The sequence below is a fragment of the Atractosteus spatula genome, chromosome 2 (genome assembly GCF_055471065.1).
Source record: "Atractosteus spatula isolate fAtrSpa1 chromosome 2, fAtrSpa1.hap1, whole genome shotgun sequence".
Lineage (NCBI taxonomy): Eukaryota > Metazoa > Chordata > Actinopteri > Semionotiformes > Lepisosteidae > Atractosteus > Atractosteus spatula.
This window is the reverse complement of record NC_142707.1, coordinates 29,174,646-29,189,998: the sequence shown is the minus strand read 5'-3', so window position 1 is coordinate 29,189,998 and position 15,353 is coordinate 29,174,646. Positions and strand designations below refer to the sequence as shown.

At 36.4% G+C, this 15,353-nt stretch overlaps 1 protein-coding gene across 4 annotated transcripts in view; it reads right to left on the bottom strand.

Annotated features, from left to right (window-relative positions):
* The window catches only part of epm2a (EPM2A glucan phosphatase, laforin), a 31,086-nt gene that overhangs the window by 1,361 nt on the left and 14,372 nt on the right, over positions 1 to 15,353 (bottom strand). For all 4 annotated transcript variants that reach the window (XM_088909249.1, XM_088909247.1, XM_088909248.1 and 1 more), the window contains exons 3-4: positions 11,776 to 11,950; positions 1,605 to 1,849 (exon numbers count right to left, since the gene is read on the bottom strand). In XM_088909249.1, the coding sequence (XP_088765375.1) occupies positions 1,605 to 1,849; positions 11,776 to 11,950 (420 nt within the window). The remainder of the gene's footprint in view (positions 1 to 1,604; positions 1,850 to 11,775; positions 11,951 to 15,353) is intronic.

Genomic DNA, 15,353 nt, shown 5'->3' with positions numbered 1-15,353 from the left:
TTCTTTATTCTTTATGTAATCCACTTCACAGTGCTACACTTTCTGTAACTGAACTGAAACTAAACAATCTTCTTTATTAGCGTCAAAGGATTGGTAAGAATGAAGAAGTTGCCCTAGACTGAGCAACCAAATAGAAAGGCCTGTTTAACTTCCCTTTAGAGCTGTCAAACACAAAAAATAAACCTGCAAAGAGTGAAATAAATAAATATTAAATTTTTATATAGAAAGCCTTGCCCTCTAGGGCTTTTCTCAGCCGTTAACAGCACTTATGAAAGGAAATCTGTCAAACTGCAGACAAGTAACAGGAGTGCTGGTGTTGCAGTAGATGTTATTTATGCTGATACTATGACTGGCCACCTATTAATTGATGATTTGCTATGCAGTATGTTTTGAGAGATGACTAATAAGCAGTGAATTGAACTCAACACTGGATAAGAAGTAAAAATTAAAATAAGTTATCTACCTACTACAGTGAAAATTGATGGCTTGCCTGAAAATTTAGCTTGGTTGAATTTAAATTAAATCTATTACTTTCTATATTTTTACTATATTTATAGTTCTTTTTTAGACCGTATGATATTGCATTCATTCTAAAATGACAACATTTGTACTTATTGCACTTAGTGCTAGGCGATAATTCGATAACGATAATTATCGTGATATAATTTTCCTCTATATAATTTTAACAAAAGTTTGATAAATGTTTGATATATATGTTTATGCTTTGCGCATGATATGCGCATGCGCACAAAATACTGCGCGAGTGCGCGTTGCAGACCGGGCAGCTAATGTGGTGTTGTTTACCCACATGGTGGTGGCTGACAGGATTGTAGTTAGAGTGGAGAAATGAGTGACACTGAAGCAAATGTAGTGCTGCCAACGACCAGCTCGAAGGACAATGACATCGTCGACAGAAAAGGTCATTCAACTTCGGTAATTTGGAGATATTTTGGCTTTTTTACGATCAGACATAAAACAGAGCACTTAAAACTTTGCAATCTGTCTGAGCTATCTTCTATGTGTGTTTTATCACACTGCAGTATTTAATTTTTCTATTAAGATATTTATTTTTTAAATTTTACTCATGCAGATTTTGACATAAAAAAGACTTGAATACTCTCTACCTCAGATTTGTTTAATGTTTCTGCTGTTTGGCAAGTGTTTGTTGTGTTCTTAAAATAAAGAGTTGTTTAATTTACCAAGTAACTGTCTGGTTTCTTCAACTTTCACTCAGGAGAAAAAAATCTGCCTTTAAACTTGAAAGAAATAATGATTTGACATTTATCGTGATAATTATCGATATCGACTGATATGAAAATTTTTATTGTGATAATGTTTTTGGCCATATCGCCCAGCCCTAATTGCACTAGATAATTTAGTCAGATTAATGAAGAAACCAAAATAACACCTGAAGACCTATTGAGTATTTTGTTTCAGACGCAGTGTCTTGACCAAGCAAGTCTGTTTCAGTAAGCTATTCCAGGTGAAGTTTTTGGTATATCAACAGATCGCAACTGAACTCTACAAAATATAAAATAAATCCTTTAGCAGAGAACACAGAAAACAGTTGTCTATTTGATGTGTAAAACCATGACAAAGTTTACCTTCAGTGCTCATATCTGGGGTTGGAATCCACACATATACCAACCCATAATCTCTGTACAGTTCCATCATGGTCTCTGGGGTCATTGCTTCAGATTTCTTACGTCTGCACCCCGAGGAGTTCTGGACCACATCCCATTCAGTCTGGAAGTTCATCACTGCAGTCACTCCAAGTTCGTGCTTCATTTTCACCGTCACATGTTCTAGCTGACGTGGGCAACTTCCTAGCCAAATCCTTGGCAGAATCCTAAAAAATGATAAAGTGCATTAATCAAAGCCCTCAGGACTCAATACATATTTTTTTTAAATATGTTGCCCTGTGTGAAGACTGTAGGGGTAATTTTTAAAGTTTTGGACACCGGAGCAAAATATTCTCCCAGTTAGGAAAAAAAGGTTCCAAAGGCTCATACAAACCTAAGGCAAATTTGCTTATCTCCTGTACCTCCATGCAGTGTGGTCTGCTGGCCACTCATTAAGTGCATTAACATGTACAGTACCTGTATGAAGCACTATTGAAAACAAATCATCAGGATAAAAGTCCAATGAATAGAGACTCCAACGTTTCATAACTGTACAGTAACATGCTCCCCTTAGGGCATATAGTATGAATGAATTGTTTCTATAATTTTAAGAGTATTTTCACTGATATGAAGCTGTTGATAGATCTGATGCTAGAAGATATATACAGTACAGTAATGTTAAGAGTTCAATCTATGCATGAGAAAGCAACTACTGCACACTAAACTGCAAAGGCATTTTTACTATCATTATTATTGTTTCTGAAAACAGTAGAATTAAGAGAAGCGAGCTAATCTGTCACAAAATTCATTTTCCTTGTGAAGGCTAAGGTGAATCTTTGTTAAAGCACACATTTGCCACAGAAGTGCACTTACGTACAAATTCTACAGAGAGCCCTATTGCTTCTGTAGTTACAATCTGATGCGTGTAAGAAATCATAGAAGTGTGTCCTGTCCTGGAAAGCTAACAAATATGCTCATAGTCTAATTTAGTTAACTTTAATAAAATGCACATACACTGAAGGTACAATTTAGAAAGGATAGCCCAAGACACAAAATGCTAGGGAATTTTTAGAAGCTTAGATTTCATAAATATGTTCAAGGCAATTTGCAAATGATTTGTCAAGAGGCTATTCAGGCACATTTTTATATTAAATAATATGAATAACTGACTAAAGAGACAACATCTGACAAAACATTAATACTATTAAAAACAATGCATATTTTGTCAAATTGGAGGGTACAGTGCAAGACATCACTTGCAGAAGAGCAAAGAGAGATCTTGATAATGCAGCTGCAGTGTTTCTTTTCAGTATTGCTGCAGGTACTTGGCTCAAGATGGCTACATTGACACAAAAGAGTGTCAAATTGTGAGAAGCAGCTGTAGGGAATTTTTATTTCATTTTTATACCCTTGTTCTAATTATGTTGAGTCCTGCCTCAGTGTGTCTCAGAATATAAAATCCCATGTTCCTTGGATCCCACAGTTAAGCTATAAAAGAACTAAATTATATAACAACTACAGGAGCAGAGTCTTAAGCAGTGACACTGCAATTTGTTTCCATATGCACCATAGTACTACAAAGATGTTACTGCACATTTGATCAATTCTGAAAGGAAATAGCATTGCACACAAGTTAAGGACTCATAGACGTTTCTTTTACTATGACTTTAGGAAAATGTTTTTTAAGTATGTGTATGTATTTATCTGTATAGAGTTGTGCATGGAAAAAGATGAGATGTTTAATTACCAAAAGAAATTTAAAAATCTACCAAAATATGTTAAAGTATATGCACGAAGAATACAAAATAAAGCTCCTCAAAGCATTTCTAAACATTGCAAAAGAGTCAGCTCACAGGCTGATTGAAATTGTTTGTTCTCAATGCACAATAGGCACAGTGATGTTTTACAAATAATTTACAATAATTTCAGTAATACAAAGGAAGCTAATTGCAATCAACTTCTTAAAAATACTACAAACTAGCCCAAGCACCTAGAATATTTCCTAGAATAAAAAAAATGCAAACTGCATTAATTGTGATAACTATGAAATCAAGTTAAATTGACTATTTACAGACTACAGACTACTGACGTGTGGTACTCTCCCTTGAAGTCAATGGGTCTTTTTTATTGTTGGACATTTTATTTCTGGAACTTTCCACAGCCCATATCCTTGGTGTCAAGATATAGGCTATTAGATCATGGGAGTCAAGTGTAATGTAAATCATTATTTTATTTTTGTAAAAATTGTTTTACTGTATATTATCTGTCTATCAGTGTTGCAACTATAGGCTGGTCAGGAGGAAGTGAAGCTTGTTTTATTCTATTTCTTGATTATTAATATAATTTTATTGTTTCCAAAAATAAATGAAAAAACATTTTAAAACATAATTGTATTATTTTGGATATTGAATCATGTTTGTGCTTCATTAGCAGTTTGCTACTTGCAAGTTCAGTCTTTTTGAAATTTTCAACTTTCAATGACTTTGCTGATGCTGATGTATTTGTGATTACCAGTAAACCAACTCTGCCTCTCCTGAAGCATTTTTATATCTACCTCTATACAGTATTAGCACAACTATCATAAACTATAGCTAGTCCCTTACTTGCAGGAATTTCAAATGCTGACAGAATTTCTCCTATCCTTTCATCTATACCAAGGATCTGCACCTGTGGCTGGAAAGTTGCTAGTTCAAATCCCGCGGCCGGCAGAGGAGTCCTACTCCGTTGGGCCCTTGAGCAAGCCCTTAACCCCAACTGCTCCAGGGGTGCTGTACAATGGCTGACCCTGCACTCTGACACCAAGCTTCTCTCCCTGTCTGTGTGCCTGTGTCAGCGAGCTGGGGTATGTGAAAAGATGAATTCCTAATGCAAGAAATTGTATATGGCTAATAAAGTGATCTTATCTCTTATCCTATCTTATACAAGCTGATCTGTGTCATTCCTCAAGTAGTGTTGCTTTGTACTTAACATAGTGGTACTGTAGGTCACCCCATGATAGGCTTCTGGCAATGCTTGTCCAAAAAGTCAGCTGTTAATGCTATACTGTCAATGTACTTTATGCTGGTTTTGACTTTTGGCATATTTTCGCCCCATTAATGTTGTGAAGTAAGAGTTATTTGGGGCAGATTGATCCCAAATGCAATTGTGTAAATAATCCACAAACACCTTCATCTTCCACCATGGACAAAAAACATTCACATATCCTGACTGTTTTCATTCAGAGCACTTGGGTGGGTTAATTAAAATTAAGTGAATATGTCAAACATATGTAGAAAAAACACAAACTTTAAATACTACAAATTTGAATACTTAGATATGCTAGCTACTGTATATTCACATTGCAGACTACTAAAACATAAATTATAACATACCTTTAAATGTTACTTTTAACTCCAAAATGCATTATATTTGTAATAATTCTAAAGATATATTTAAATTCCATGGAGAAACACAAAAATATGTGTTAGTGACAGACAGAACAACAATAACAAGGCAACCTTTGGTAAATTGCTATTTTGTAAGATCATCACAAGAGGATCCAAAACCACCAGCCTCCTTATAGGCTAATCAGATATTAAAAATATATGTAATACTATTCACAATCAAAATATTTTCATTTGATGTATTTGGTACTAGAGTGTATTATATTATATTTATGCACATTTTAAAATATTGAACATGGGTTTCTAAACCACATACTGTACCACTGTGCATTGTTTTACTAGGGTTTTTTGTTTGTTCAATAAGAAATTAAAGCAAAGCTGATGAACTTTACTTGCAGTTATTGCAAAGACAACCTTAAATTTGTTGTAGGAAGAGATTTTTACATTGCATATCAGGCCAAGTTTTAAATTAGTATTTTGATCATATATTTTGTTAAATATTTTCATACATTGTAAAATTAGCAGATAAATAGTATGGATATTAAACAATATATGTATTCCACATATATGAACTTAATATTCAATACCTATTTTTTAGAAATAAATGGTTCTTCCATATGAGTACATATTTTTGATATTTACATATTTTTGTGAATTAATTTTGCCACTGAGATTAACTTTAATGATTCATATTACTTTTCAGTACAATCTCAAATAAATAACTTGCTAGCTCCCAAGCTATTGCATTTAGTTAGCTAGAGCTTCTGAATTGACTTGGATGTCAAATCCTGGAAGTCTGTATGAAATTGGTTTTATGTAAAGTAACCTGAATCATATCAGCATAGTGTTATCATGTGTTGTTGGCATTGTAAATGTGTATAAAATATTGGCTTCGGTGGCAAATTAACAGAAATACATGTTCTGTTTCCTGCAAGCTGAATTTTTGTGATTTCATTTAACCTTGCATTCATTTCTAAACAGGTTCACTCTACACTCACAGTGGGATGATTGAAAGACTGCTACAGCGCAGTACAGTATATGTCACGGGGTGACAAAAGGGGGAGTAGGATAGTGACTTGGGGGTTCTGTTTACAATGTAAAACAGATGGCCAGTGCTTTTGTGTCCATTTCCCTCTCCTTTTAAAGTCTTTCTGCTGCTTAGTACAAACAATACAGCATTCTGTTTACCTAGACACCCGTAAATTATACACACAGTCAGTGGGGACACATTAGACATGTGAGTATGCAGAGTAGGGTGACACTGGAAAAGAGGGACCAAGAGGAAAAACAAAAGAAAAAGGAGGGACAGCACCACGACTCACTGTTCATCTTCATACAGTCAGTTCTTCAAGTAGCTTTCATTGTTTTCAGCTTGTTCTGCGAGAAGGTCCCAGCTGTGTTTGTGTCCCTGACTTTGTACCCTCATGATAGTTTATTATTGCCCCTTATTCAAGTCTGGAACTTCTGGCCAGAAATAACATACTGTACTGTATATGAGTCTCAATCAGTAGAGATGAGAGGTGTTTGGTCACTCTCTTCTTCCCCTGTTTGTTGCAGACAGCAGGGCAGGGAAAGTATAACAGAACAACCTGTTTGAGACAGTCAAGATAAAGGAGGATGCTGTAGGCCACTGAAGTACAGTATAATTGGGAAATTCCTTTTCCTACTTAAGTGTGAAAGAAGAATAAAACCACAAATATATAATATACTTGACTTGTGCTGGTCTGTGGGTACGCTAGTGACTCAAGGGGATTCTGACAGTCTATGCAGGGAGCAGGGTCCTAGCACCTTTAAAAAATGAAGGAGGCGTAGTCAGCTTTAGGACCTGCAAACTATCACTACTGTGACATTTCCCCCTCAAGATATACATGTTGATCTACATCTTAGATTGGGTCTTATTTTTATGCATGATGGAGCTTCAAACATCACAATGAAGACTCAATTGGCTTTCTTAGAACAGACAATACAATAATGCACTAGTTGCTATTGTACCCTACAAACAATTAGCAATAATTTGCCAGTAGCCATATCACCCTGCAACTTGCAACTGGCAGACTACTGAAACTAAGCAGGTGTGAACCTGGTCAGTACATGGATGGGAGAACTCCTGGAAAAAACTAAGGTTGCTGCTGGAAGAGGTGTTAGTGGGGCCAGCAGGGGGCGCTAACCCTTCAGTGTGTGTGGGTCCTAATACCCCAGTATAGTGATGGGGACACTATACTGTAAAAGGGTGCCGTCGTTCGGATGAGAAAACCTATGTCCTGACTCTCTGTGGTCATTAAAAATCCCAGGGTGTTTCTTGAAAAGAGTAGAGGTGTTACCTACTATAGGTGTCCTGGCCAAATTTCCCATTGGCCCTTACCAATCATGGCCTCCTAATAATCCCCATCTATGAATTGGTTTCATCACTCTGTTCTCCTCCCTACTGATAGCTGATGTGTGGTGAGCATTCTGGCGCACTATGGCTGCCGTCACATCATCCGGGTGGGGCTACACATGAACTTAAAATTAGACCGCACTGGTGGTAGTGGAGGGGAGTCCCTATTACCTGTAAAGTGTTTTGAGTGGAGTGTCCAGAAAAGCGCTTTATAAGTGCAAGGAATTATTATTATTATAGGAAAAGCTGGTAGACATCTTCAGATTCATGGCTTCTGAGGACGTGGAGATGTTTTCTCCACATTTGTACCATGACATCTCATGTTTGCAGAGCCTGCAGAACATATTTTTGTTATAACATTTTTGGATAAACTGATGAGTTTGGGTTCTCTTTCTGTGGTTGACTCTTAGGAACTGGCCACCAACTGCCATCTTGATCCATCAATCCATCCATCTATTTTCTAACTACTTTATCCAGTGTAAGGTCCTATGTCAGCCACAGCCTATGCAAATAAGCAATGGGCTCAAGGCAGGATATATCCTGGATGGGACACCAGTCCATCAAAGGGCACCTTTGCTGAATGCTTCAGTATCAGCATGCGGGTGAATGCACTCAGCGGTCATAATAACAGCCGAAAATTCCCTCGGTAACTAAAAAGAGAGATATTTGATAGTGAAGTATACCAAATCAGATCAGCAACATCTGTAGAGAATTTCTACCTTAGTGCACCAAAAGTTATAAATAGGGGTTCTTATTCCTGGTGTACTGGCTAAATTCCAGTTCTTGTTTGCACAATGTGGCCTGCTTAAAATTCTCCCTTAGTTCATTAACTTAAAATTAGATCAAGTAAATTTACATTCCTCCACCTGATCTTTGTTATGGTAGGCTGCAGTAACTAATTACAGTACTGCTGTGCATCACATAGTAGACATGTCCTGCACTTTGGTTGAGTCCCATTCTATATGCCAAACACTACAGAATGAAAAGAAAACTGCTATATAAATGCAAGAAATTATAATAAATTATTATTAAGTCAACACCTATAATGGAAGCTGGCATGGGAAGGAAACAGAAGATGTTTATGTTTATGCACATGGTGGCCATCTGTTTAACATTGTTATATGTGATTCCACCATTTAAGAAAGAATACCTGGGAAAATTGTCTAAAATACATTTATTATCCATCTCCTTCACTGTAAATAGCATAAATTAAGTTTAAGGGGATTTTATTTGATACACAAGTATACACCAGTCATGAAATTACAGTAATTGTTTACTCATTAGAAGCCAATTAACCCAAGAACATTCCTTGGCAGTGAAGGAAGTGACACAGTGGCAGACACCTACAGTAAGGAGGTGGTTCTGCTTCGGCAAGTTTACATAAGTAATACTGATACTGTACATGATCAATAAATAAACTGGGATAGATGGATGAATGCAAATTTGTAATTCAGGAGTGAGATGTTATTATGGGGTTTTACCAGTGAAGTAGAGAATAACGTTTAAGGTTGTTACAGAATGACATCTACACTAGGCTAGACATACTAGACTGTGTACCACTGCAGACTGTTTAGTGGTCTCAGGTTCCTTTAAGGGAAACAAAGAACAAAATGCTGCATTTCTCCGTGAATTAGTAGCCATGACCTTGTCATCAAAATGCCCTTGTCATGTTGGGTAATTTTAAGACCTGAAAAACCCCTTTACTTATCATTTTTCAGGTTTTATAAGCCATCATGAATTAAACACAAAAAATATATTCAAAGCCTAAAACTGTATACTATGCCACAGTAAATTTTAACAGAAACACTTTTTAATATGCAGATTTTTAAACAAAGGAGACATCGTTACAGTGTTTCAAAACAGCAGATTTAATTTATCAAAACCCAAGGCACTTTTATCATTTGACTCCCTTTCAACAATTAAAAGTGCTGACCACAATATAGCCACTTGTGATTGCAAAAACAAAAGAAAATTCTATAAAATAGGCTTGTCTCTGATTTGATTTGCATGAGAATAACTGATTATAATTAGAATGCTATGCACTTATATATTCTCATAGAGTAAATGGAGTATTTGGAGCTGAGCTGCACCATCTCATTACAGTGTGCAGCTTTATGATGTCCTGGTCTGTGCTCCAGATCTTGATCATCTTTCTTGTCACACGCAGGACCTTTTCCCGCAGTCCTCTGTTTTTACACAGAGGCCCAAGCTGCTTGGTAAAGGCAACAGAAAGATCTCATATAATCTTTAATAGCACTTAATTGTAAGTTAAATAATATGCCTTGCCGCTATACTTAAATGGGACTTGGCTCTCTACCACGCCCTTCCAGATCTGGGCCCTGGAGCAGGGGGAGACCGGGGGGCCAGGCCTGAGCCTGCCACACTGGGCCAGGAGGGGGCTGTGTGGCAGGTGCTTCTCCCTCAGATGACATTTGGCAGGGGGACAACCTGGAGATAGAAAAGCTGCCCTGGGAACAGAATGTTACTGTTCCTGCTCCGTGTGTGTGGGGGTGGTCGGAAACATTCTTCCATCTCAAGGACCCTGATGAGATCAGAACTGCATTTAGGGTTCTCAGATTTGTTTGGGTGGTTTAGCCTTCTGTACATAGTTAAAGACAATAAAGCAATCCTCTTCTCACTTGCTTACTTGCAAGGTGAGCTATGGGCTGCCAGAAACACTGCTGACAATGACACACTGGTGGTATTTCAGACACCATTTTAAGAATCCTCACTTAACCACTACAGAATGACACCCAGAAGCTTGCTCTTGCAGATCAATTTGGGGTCTTTAAAGTTTTTTTTTTATCTGCTGCTAACAAATTCAAAAGACTCTTAAGGAACTAGTGATCCATGAGGAAACCAGAGAAATGTTACTTATACTGTTCCATCTTAATCTTTCCTTTTTTTGATGAAAAACTTAAGTGGTGGCTGAATAAAAATAAAAATGATCTCTGAAACTAATGAGAATTTCATTGGAAATTATGCTTTAAAGTTAAAACTGGAGAGCTTATACACTGTAGTTATATTTATTTTAGCTGTACCAAGGTGCTAGATTATTTAATGAAAATATTCACACAGAAATATTTTTAGAACTGTATCAAAAACTATAACTTAATACTTATTCAAACTAAATAATGAAACAGCGGCCATAAATCCTGCTCTCATAATCCCAAAAATGTCAGAAACTAGGTTTAAATCTTTGTGTTCCCCTTTCCTGTCGCATTGTGTTCCAATGCAGACTTTGTTTCTTGTTTTTTAGTAACAAGAAAGCTCTATAAAATGACTGCCTGCAAGAGATTAGTATGAAAGCACATTATGATAAAAAGCAGTTTTGAATATTCTTCACAGGGATGCATGCTTAAAGTCCCTATTAAGTGGCACACCACTTTGCAAAAGACCACTCCGCCTTGGGGAAACTTATTAATTTTGCTGCATTTAAACATTTTGTACACATGGCATTTCTGTCTCGCCTCTCAAGCAGCAGGCAAACAATGGCTTTTGTTAAAAGAATACAAATGATGTGACCTGCATTCTAAAAATTATTGTGCAAAGTTATTAAGAACAGTCAACTAAAATACCACTTGTATTCAAGATGAAGTCTATCATGGTAATAATTTTCTTCTGATGTCTGAAAGATATTGAAATGTTACCATTGCAACATTCTACATCAATAATGCTTCAGATGGATTACACTACAGCTAACAAAAAATGGGGTAAACAAATGGAAAGCCATACAATATCACATTTAGACATCATACCTTTACCAGCATGGATGCAAAACTCAATTCCTTCTTAGTTCCATATGCCTTGCCAGTAGATTTCATTGTTAACATTGTTTTTCATACTGCAGTACCGTTTAGTCATTTGCTCTTACAGCAGATGAAACCTCGATGAACGTAAAGCATGACAAGCTGTGAGGGAAAGAGATGTATCCCACTGTTGCGCCTAGCAGTTATTTAATCAGTCAAGTCTAGACTCCTTAAAGCAATGCGTTATCTACACAGGCATGATTTTTTAGGCTTTTAGGGGAAACAAAACACACATTGTTAGTTTTTCTGAAGAGAAAACAATGCACCTGTGTCCAAAAAAAACTGAGCTTGGCACTTGTTTGTTTTCTTTTGGGGGAGGGGGTAAGACAAAAAGAAAATCAACAAAGTCATTCACTACAATCCCTTAATCTGAACAGCAGAGCTGTACATAACAGTAAATCTCAATGCATTCTGTATTGAATGGAAATGGGCTGAGTAAGACACAGCTCTGCCTTATTTATGCAAGTCAGAAAGGGGCAGTGCAGCTGGGTGTGAAGAGCAGTGTGTGTCCCTGATAACAGATTGACTGCGGAGACTTTCATGAACTTTCCGTTCAACATTGTGATGCATCTTGAGACACTTACCGTGAGTAATGCATGGACTGGTGGTCTGCAATGTGGAAATAAAAATCAGTGGTGTGCTTCATTTCATTGGTATACCCAGAAGTTTCGATCCAGTGACCTGGTGGGTGACAGTAGACACCATCCACCACATTGCTCTCATTGAATACACAACATCTATCATGGTGTGGACCATTGCCTGGGGGAAAGAACCAAAGCAATCAGAATGATGCCAAAGCTAAAGAGAAATACATGTGTTTTGTACAATAACATGGTAATACCAATACTGAGTAAAAATTAAATACCAAATGGATTAATTCAGCATTCTGACTGGATAAAATTACAAAACCTGATCAGTATTTTTATTACTCTTATCTGATTTTCTCATTACAATATTATCAGCCATTAAACATATTCAGGTTTTTTACTAAAAGTCTTTTCAGTGCTGATGGATTTCAGTTTTTCAAAAGATAATTAGTGTGCAGTGCTGATGAAATTACTTGCAAAACATATATTATATTACAATATGATCTTAATTCAACAACTCTCATTATGCAAGACCAACTTTTAATTACACACATATTAAACAATTCAACAACTGCATTTAAGGGGCCACTGGACATCGGAAGGAAAGTACGTCTCAAAGACTGTGTGGACGTTTATGAAAAAACTCAACGTACAAATAAACAACAAAGATCCAAAATTAAGTCGCCTGGACTTAAATAAACCATGAAAATTCTACACAGAGGAAATGGTACATTGCAATTTTGATATGTATACATATTAAGAAAAATATTACTTGTGCATTTCTTTAAATTATTGGCCAATATTTCTACTGTAGAAGAACAGCGTGGCAGTGAAATTCTGTATTCTCACATTGGCAGTGATGCAGCTGAGCTCTGCCAATGAAGTACCTATTATACAAAGACTTCAGTCTCTGCTTCTCAAGTCCAATGCCTCTTATCTTAAGGCATCGAAAAACTGATCCTTATTATATTCTGGTTGTTTTATGCAGACTGATGGTTTCAGTATGTATGATTTCAGGTGTAATTGAAAGCACCTACTGTATATTGTACTGTAAGTGCAAAACACTGGAGTTTATTTTGTCATTAAATCAGAGGTTGATGGCTCATAGTTGAAATGATTTTTGCACAACTAATGTGCCAGATGTAAAAATGTGCCAAGAATACTGAAGTTAATTACCTGTAGATAAACTAAATCATGTTTATTCTGGTTAAAATTTAATGTATCCAAACAGTGTGTATTTAAATATATGGTATGATTCTGTTTTTGCTCAGAGGGAAAAATCAATATTAATTCACACAAATAACACAAAATATCATCCTCTAAAACTGTATTGTCATACCTCACTTTTTATGCCCCGCTGGTAATCATTTGCCAAAAATGTTTTTTTTTCATACTGTATAGGCTAAGACATGGTACTCGATTAGCTGTATCATCACAAATGGAGGTCATTTTAAAAGAGATGATGATGATATAGGCAATATTACCTTCATGTTACAGCTTTTTTGTTATTCTACCGTGTTATTTTAATAAAACCAGTAAACCTGCTAACAGCAGATTACTTCTGATCAGTTAATTGTTTATGTTAATCTTTTCCAAACAGCCCAGAGACTGATAAGTGTCAAAGTATACTCTATGAACAGCACAACCAATAAAACATCAAGCTTCAGTAAATGGACACCCCAACCTTAAAGGTCCCCAGAATGAATGGCATCATGTGTCCTTATGCATACAAAAGTTACCACCCTACCACAAAAAAACACAAACACTATTTTACGGCTTGTGGAAAAACTTCTCCCTATCATTGGGTGATAAAACCTTAAACACTTATCCCCCTTACTACAGTATCACTTTGTAGACTCCAGTCTGCTACTGTGCTGCAGTACAGGCACACCTGAAGGGCTGGCAGCCATTTAAGGAGTTAATGATTAGGACAATTATCAGCTGTGAAGTAATTGTTGGATTATTTTGTATTAATGCCATACATCTTTCAGAGGCATCTACAGTAGATTTGACTCACTGACAGCTGCAGCAAACACACATACAGTGGAAAGGGAGATGTCATTCATGTACATCAAAGCCATCATGCAGCCTGTATCAAAGACATAGAGATCAGAGCAGTCATCCATACCAATCACCCCTGCTATCACTATATAGACAGCAGTCTAACTGTTACTGTCAAATAACTAAGCTAAAAAATTACAATGATCAGATGTTCGGTACTGCACTGTGACTCAACTTGGATGAGAAAAACACAAACTGAAGCTTCAAGGTCTAGCCAGCATGGGCTAAACTCCCTTTTTGCTCTTGTACAAAGTTCAGAGGGATCTCTACCTGTTTGCAATAAGACAGGGTGTAACCTCTTGAGGCTATAACAAGTGTCAAAATGAAACTCCTGCCAGTGGTATTGCTGTGGTTCCCCTTTGTAAGAAATTATAAATTCCCATGGCTTTCACTAACATGTTTTACAGTGCTGTCAAGATTACTTAGAAAAACATCCAAACGATCCTAAACCATGTGCTATCCCCTTTCTCCGGATGATAAATGAAATACGCCTATTTGATATGACAGAAAGCTCAGTCCTCCAGACCACAAATTTATCAAGAAAATAATATAAAACTTAGTATTTCTCCAATAATAAATCACAGAACTAAAATGCAATTCACCGCATGCCTGGAGACACTGAGCTGAACATCATCTCACTGTGATGAGTATTGAACTCGTAGCCCAGGATGAAATTCATTAACCTGTTGGACATGTTATAAGTTTCATCACGTCTTGATACATTTCATGTTGACATTAGCTCACAGAGGGCAAACACCACAGGGCAATAAAATAGGCAAAACTAGTGTACATGTCCAATAAGTAAGATAAAACCAAATAAAATAGCACTACACTGTTAATTTTGTAGCATGCATAATTTATGAAGACATTTACATTACCATGACTAATAAATATAAATACTTACATTACTCATGTTCTAAGCATTATTTTTCTTTATTAAAAGTTTAATCACTGCAAGTATACAATCTTGATAAATCCTCAAAGTATCTAATTAATTTTTGAACACCTTAAATCTTAAAACATTCACACAAAATGTTATAATCAAAAAATGTCTTCAAATTCTGCCCTGACAAATTCCTTACTGACATACACATTTTCAAACTACCAGCAGCATTTACGCTGTTGCCAATCTTCCCTTTGTGTATATCTCACACGTTTTTCTAGACTGAAAAGGTAAGAGAAGCAGAATGGAAACCAGTTCATTGAATAAACCAAGGGAGGTCATTAACAGCATTGTAAAGTATAATATTGATATTTGAGAATAAATCTGAGCTAAACAGAAATTGATGTTTGGTCTCAAGGCCTTTTCATTGTAAAAGACAGAAGAATATGTCTGAAGTACGGTATAAAGCACAAAGGCCAAAGATCCTACAATGTCTGACTCACACAAAGGCTCACACTGCAGCCACAAAATAAGTGGCTGATTTTTCAAACATTTCTTTCACAGAAACAAATGACCTTGGGCATGTTGTCTTAAAGACCAAACCACCTGCCCCTCCCCCTCCCTGGAATTA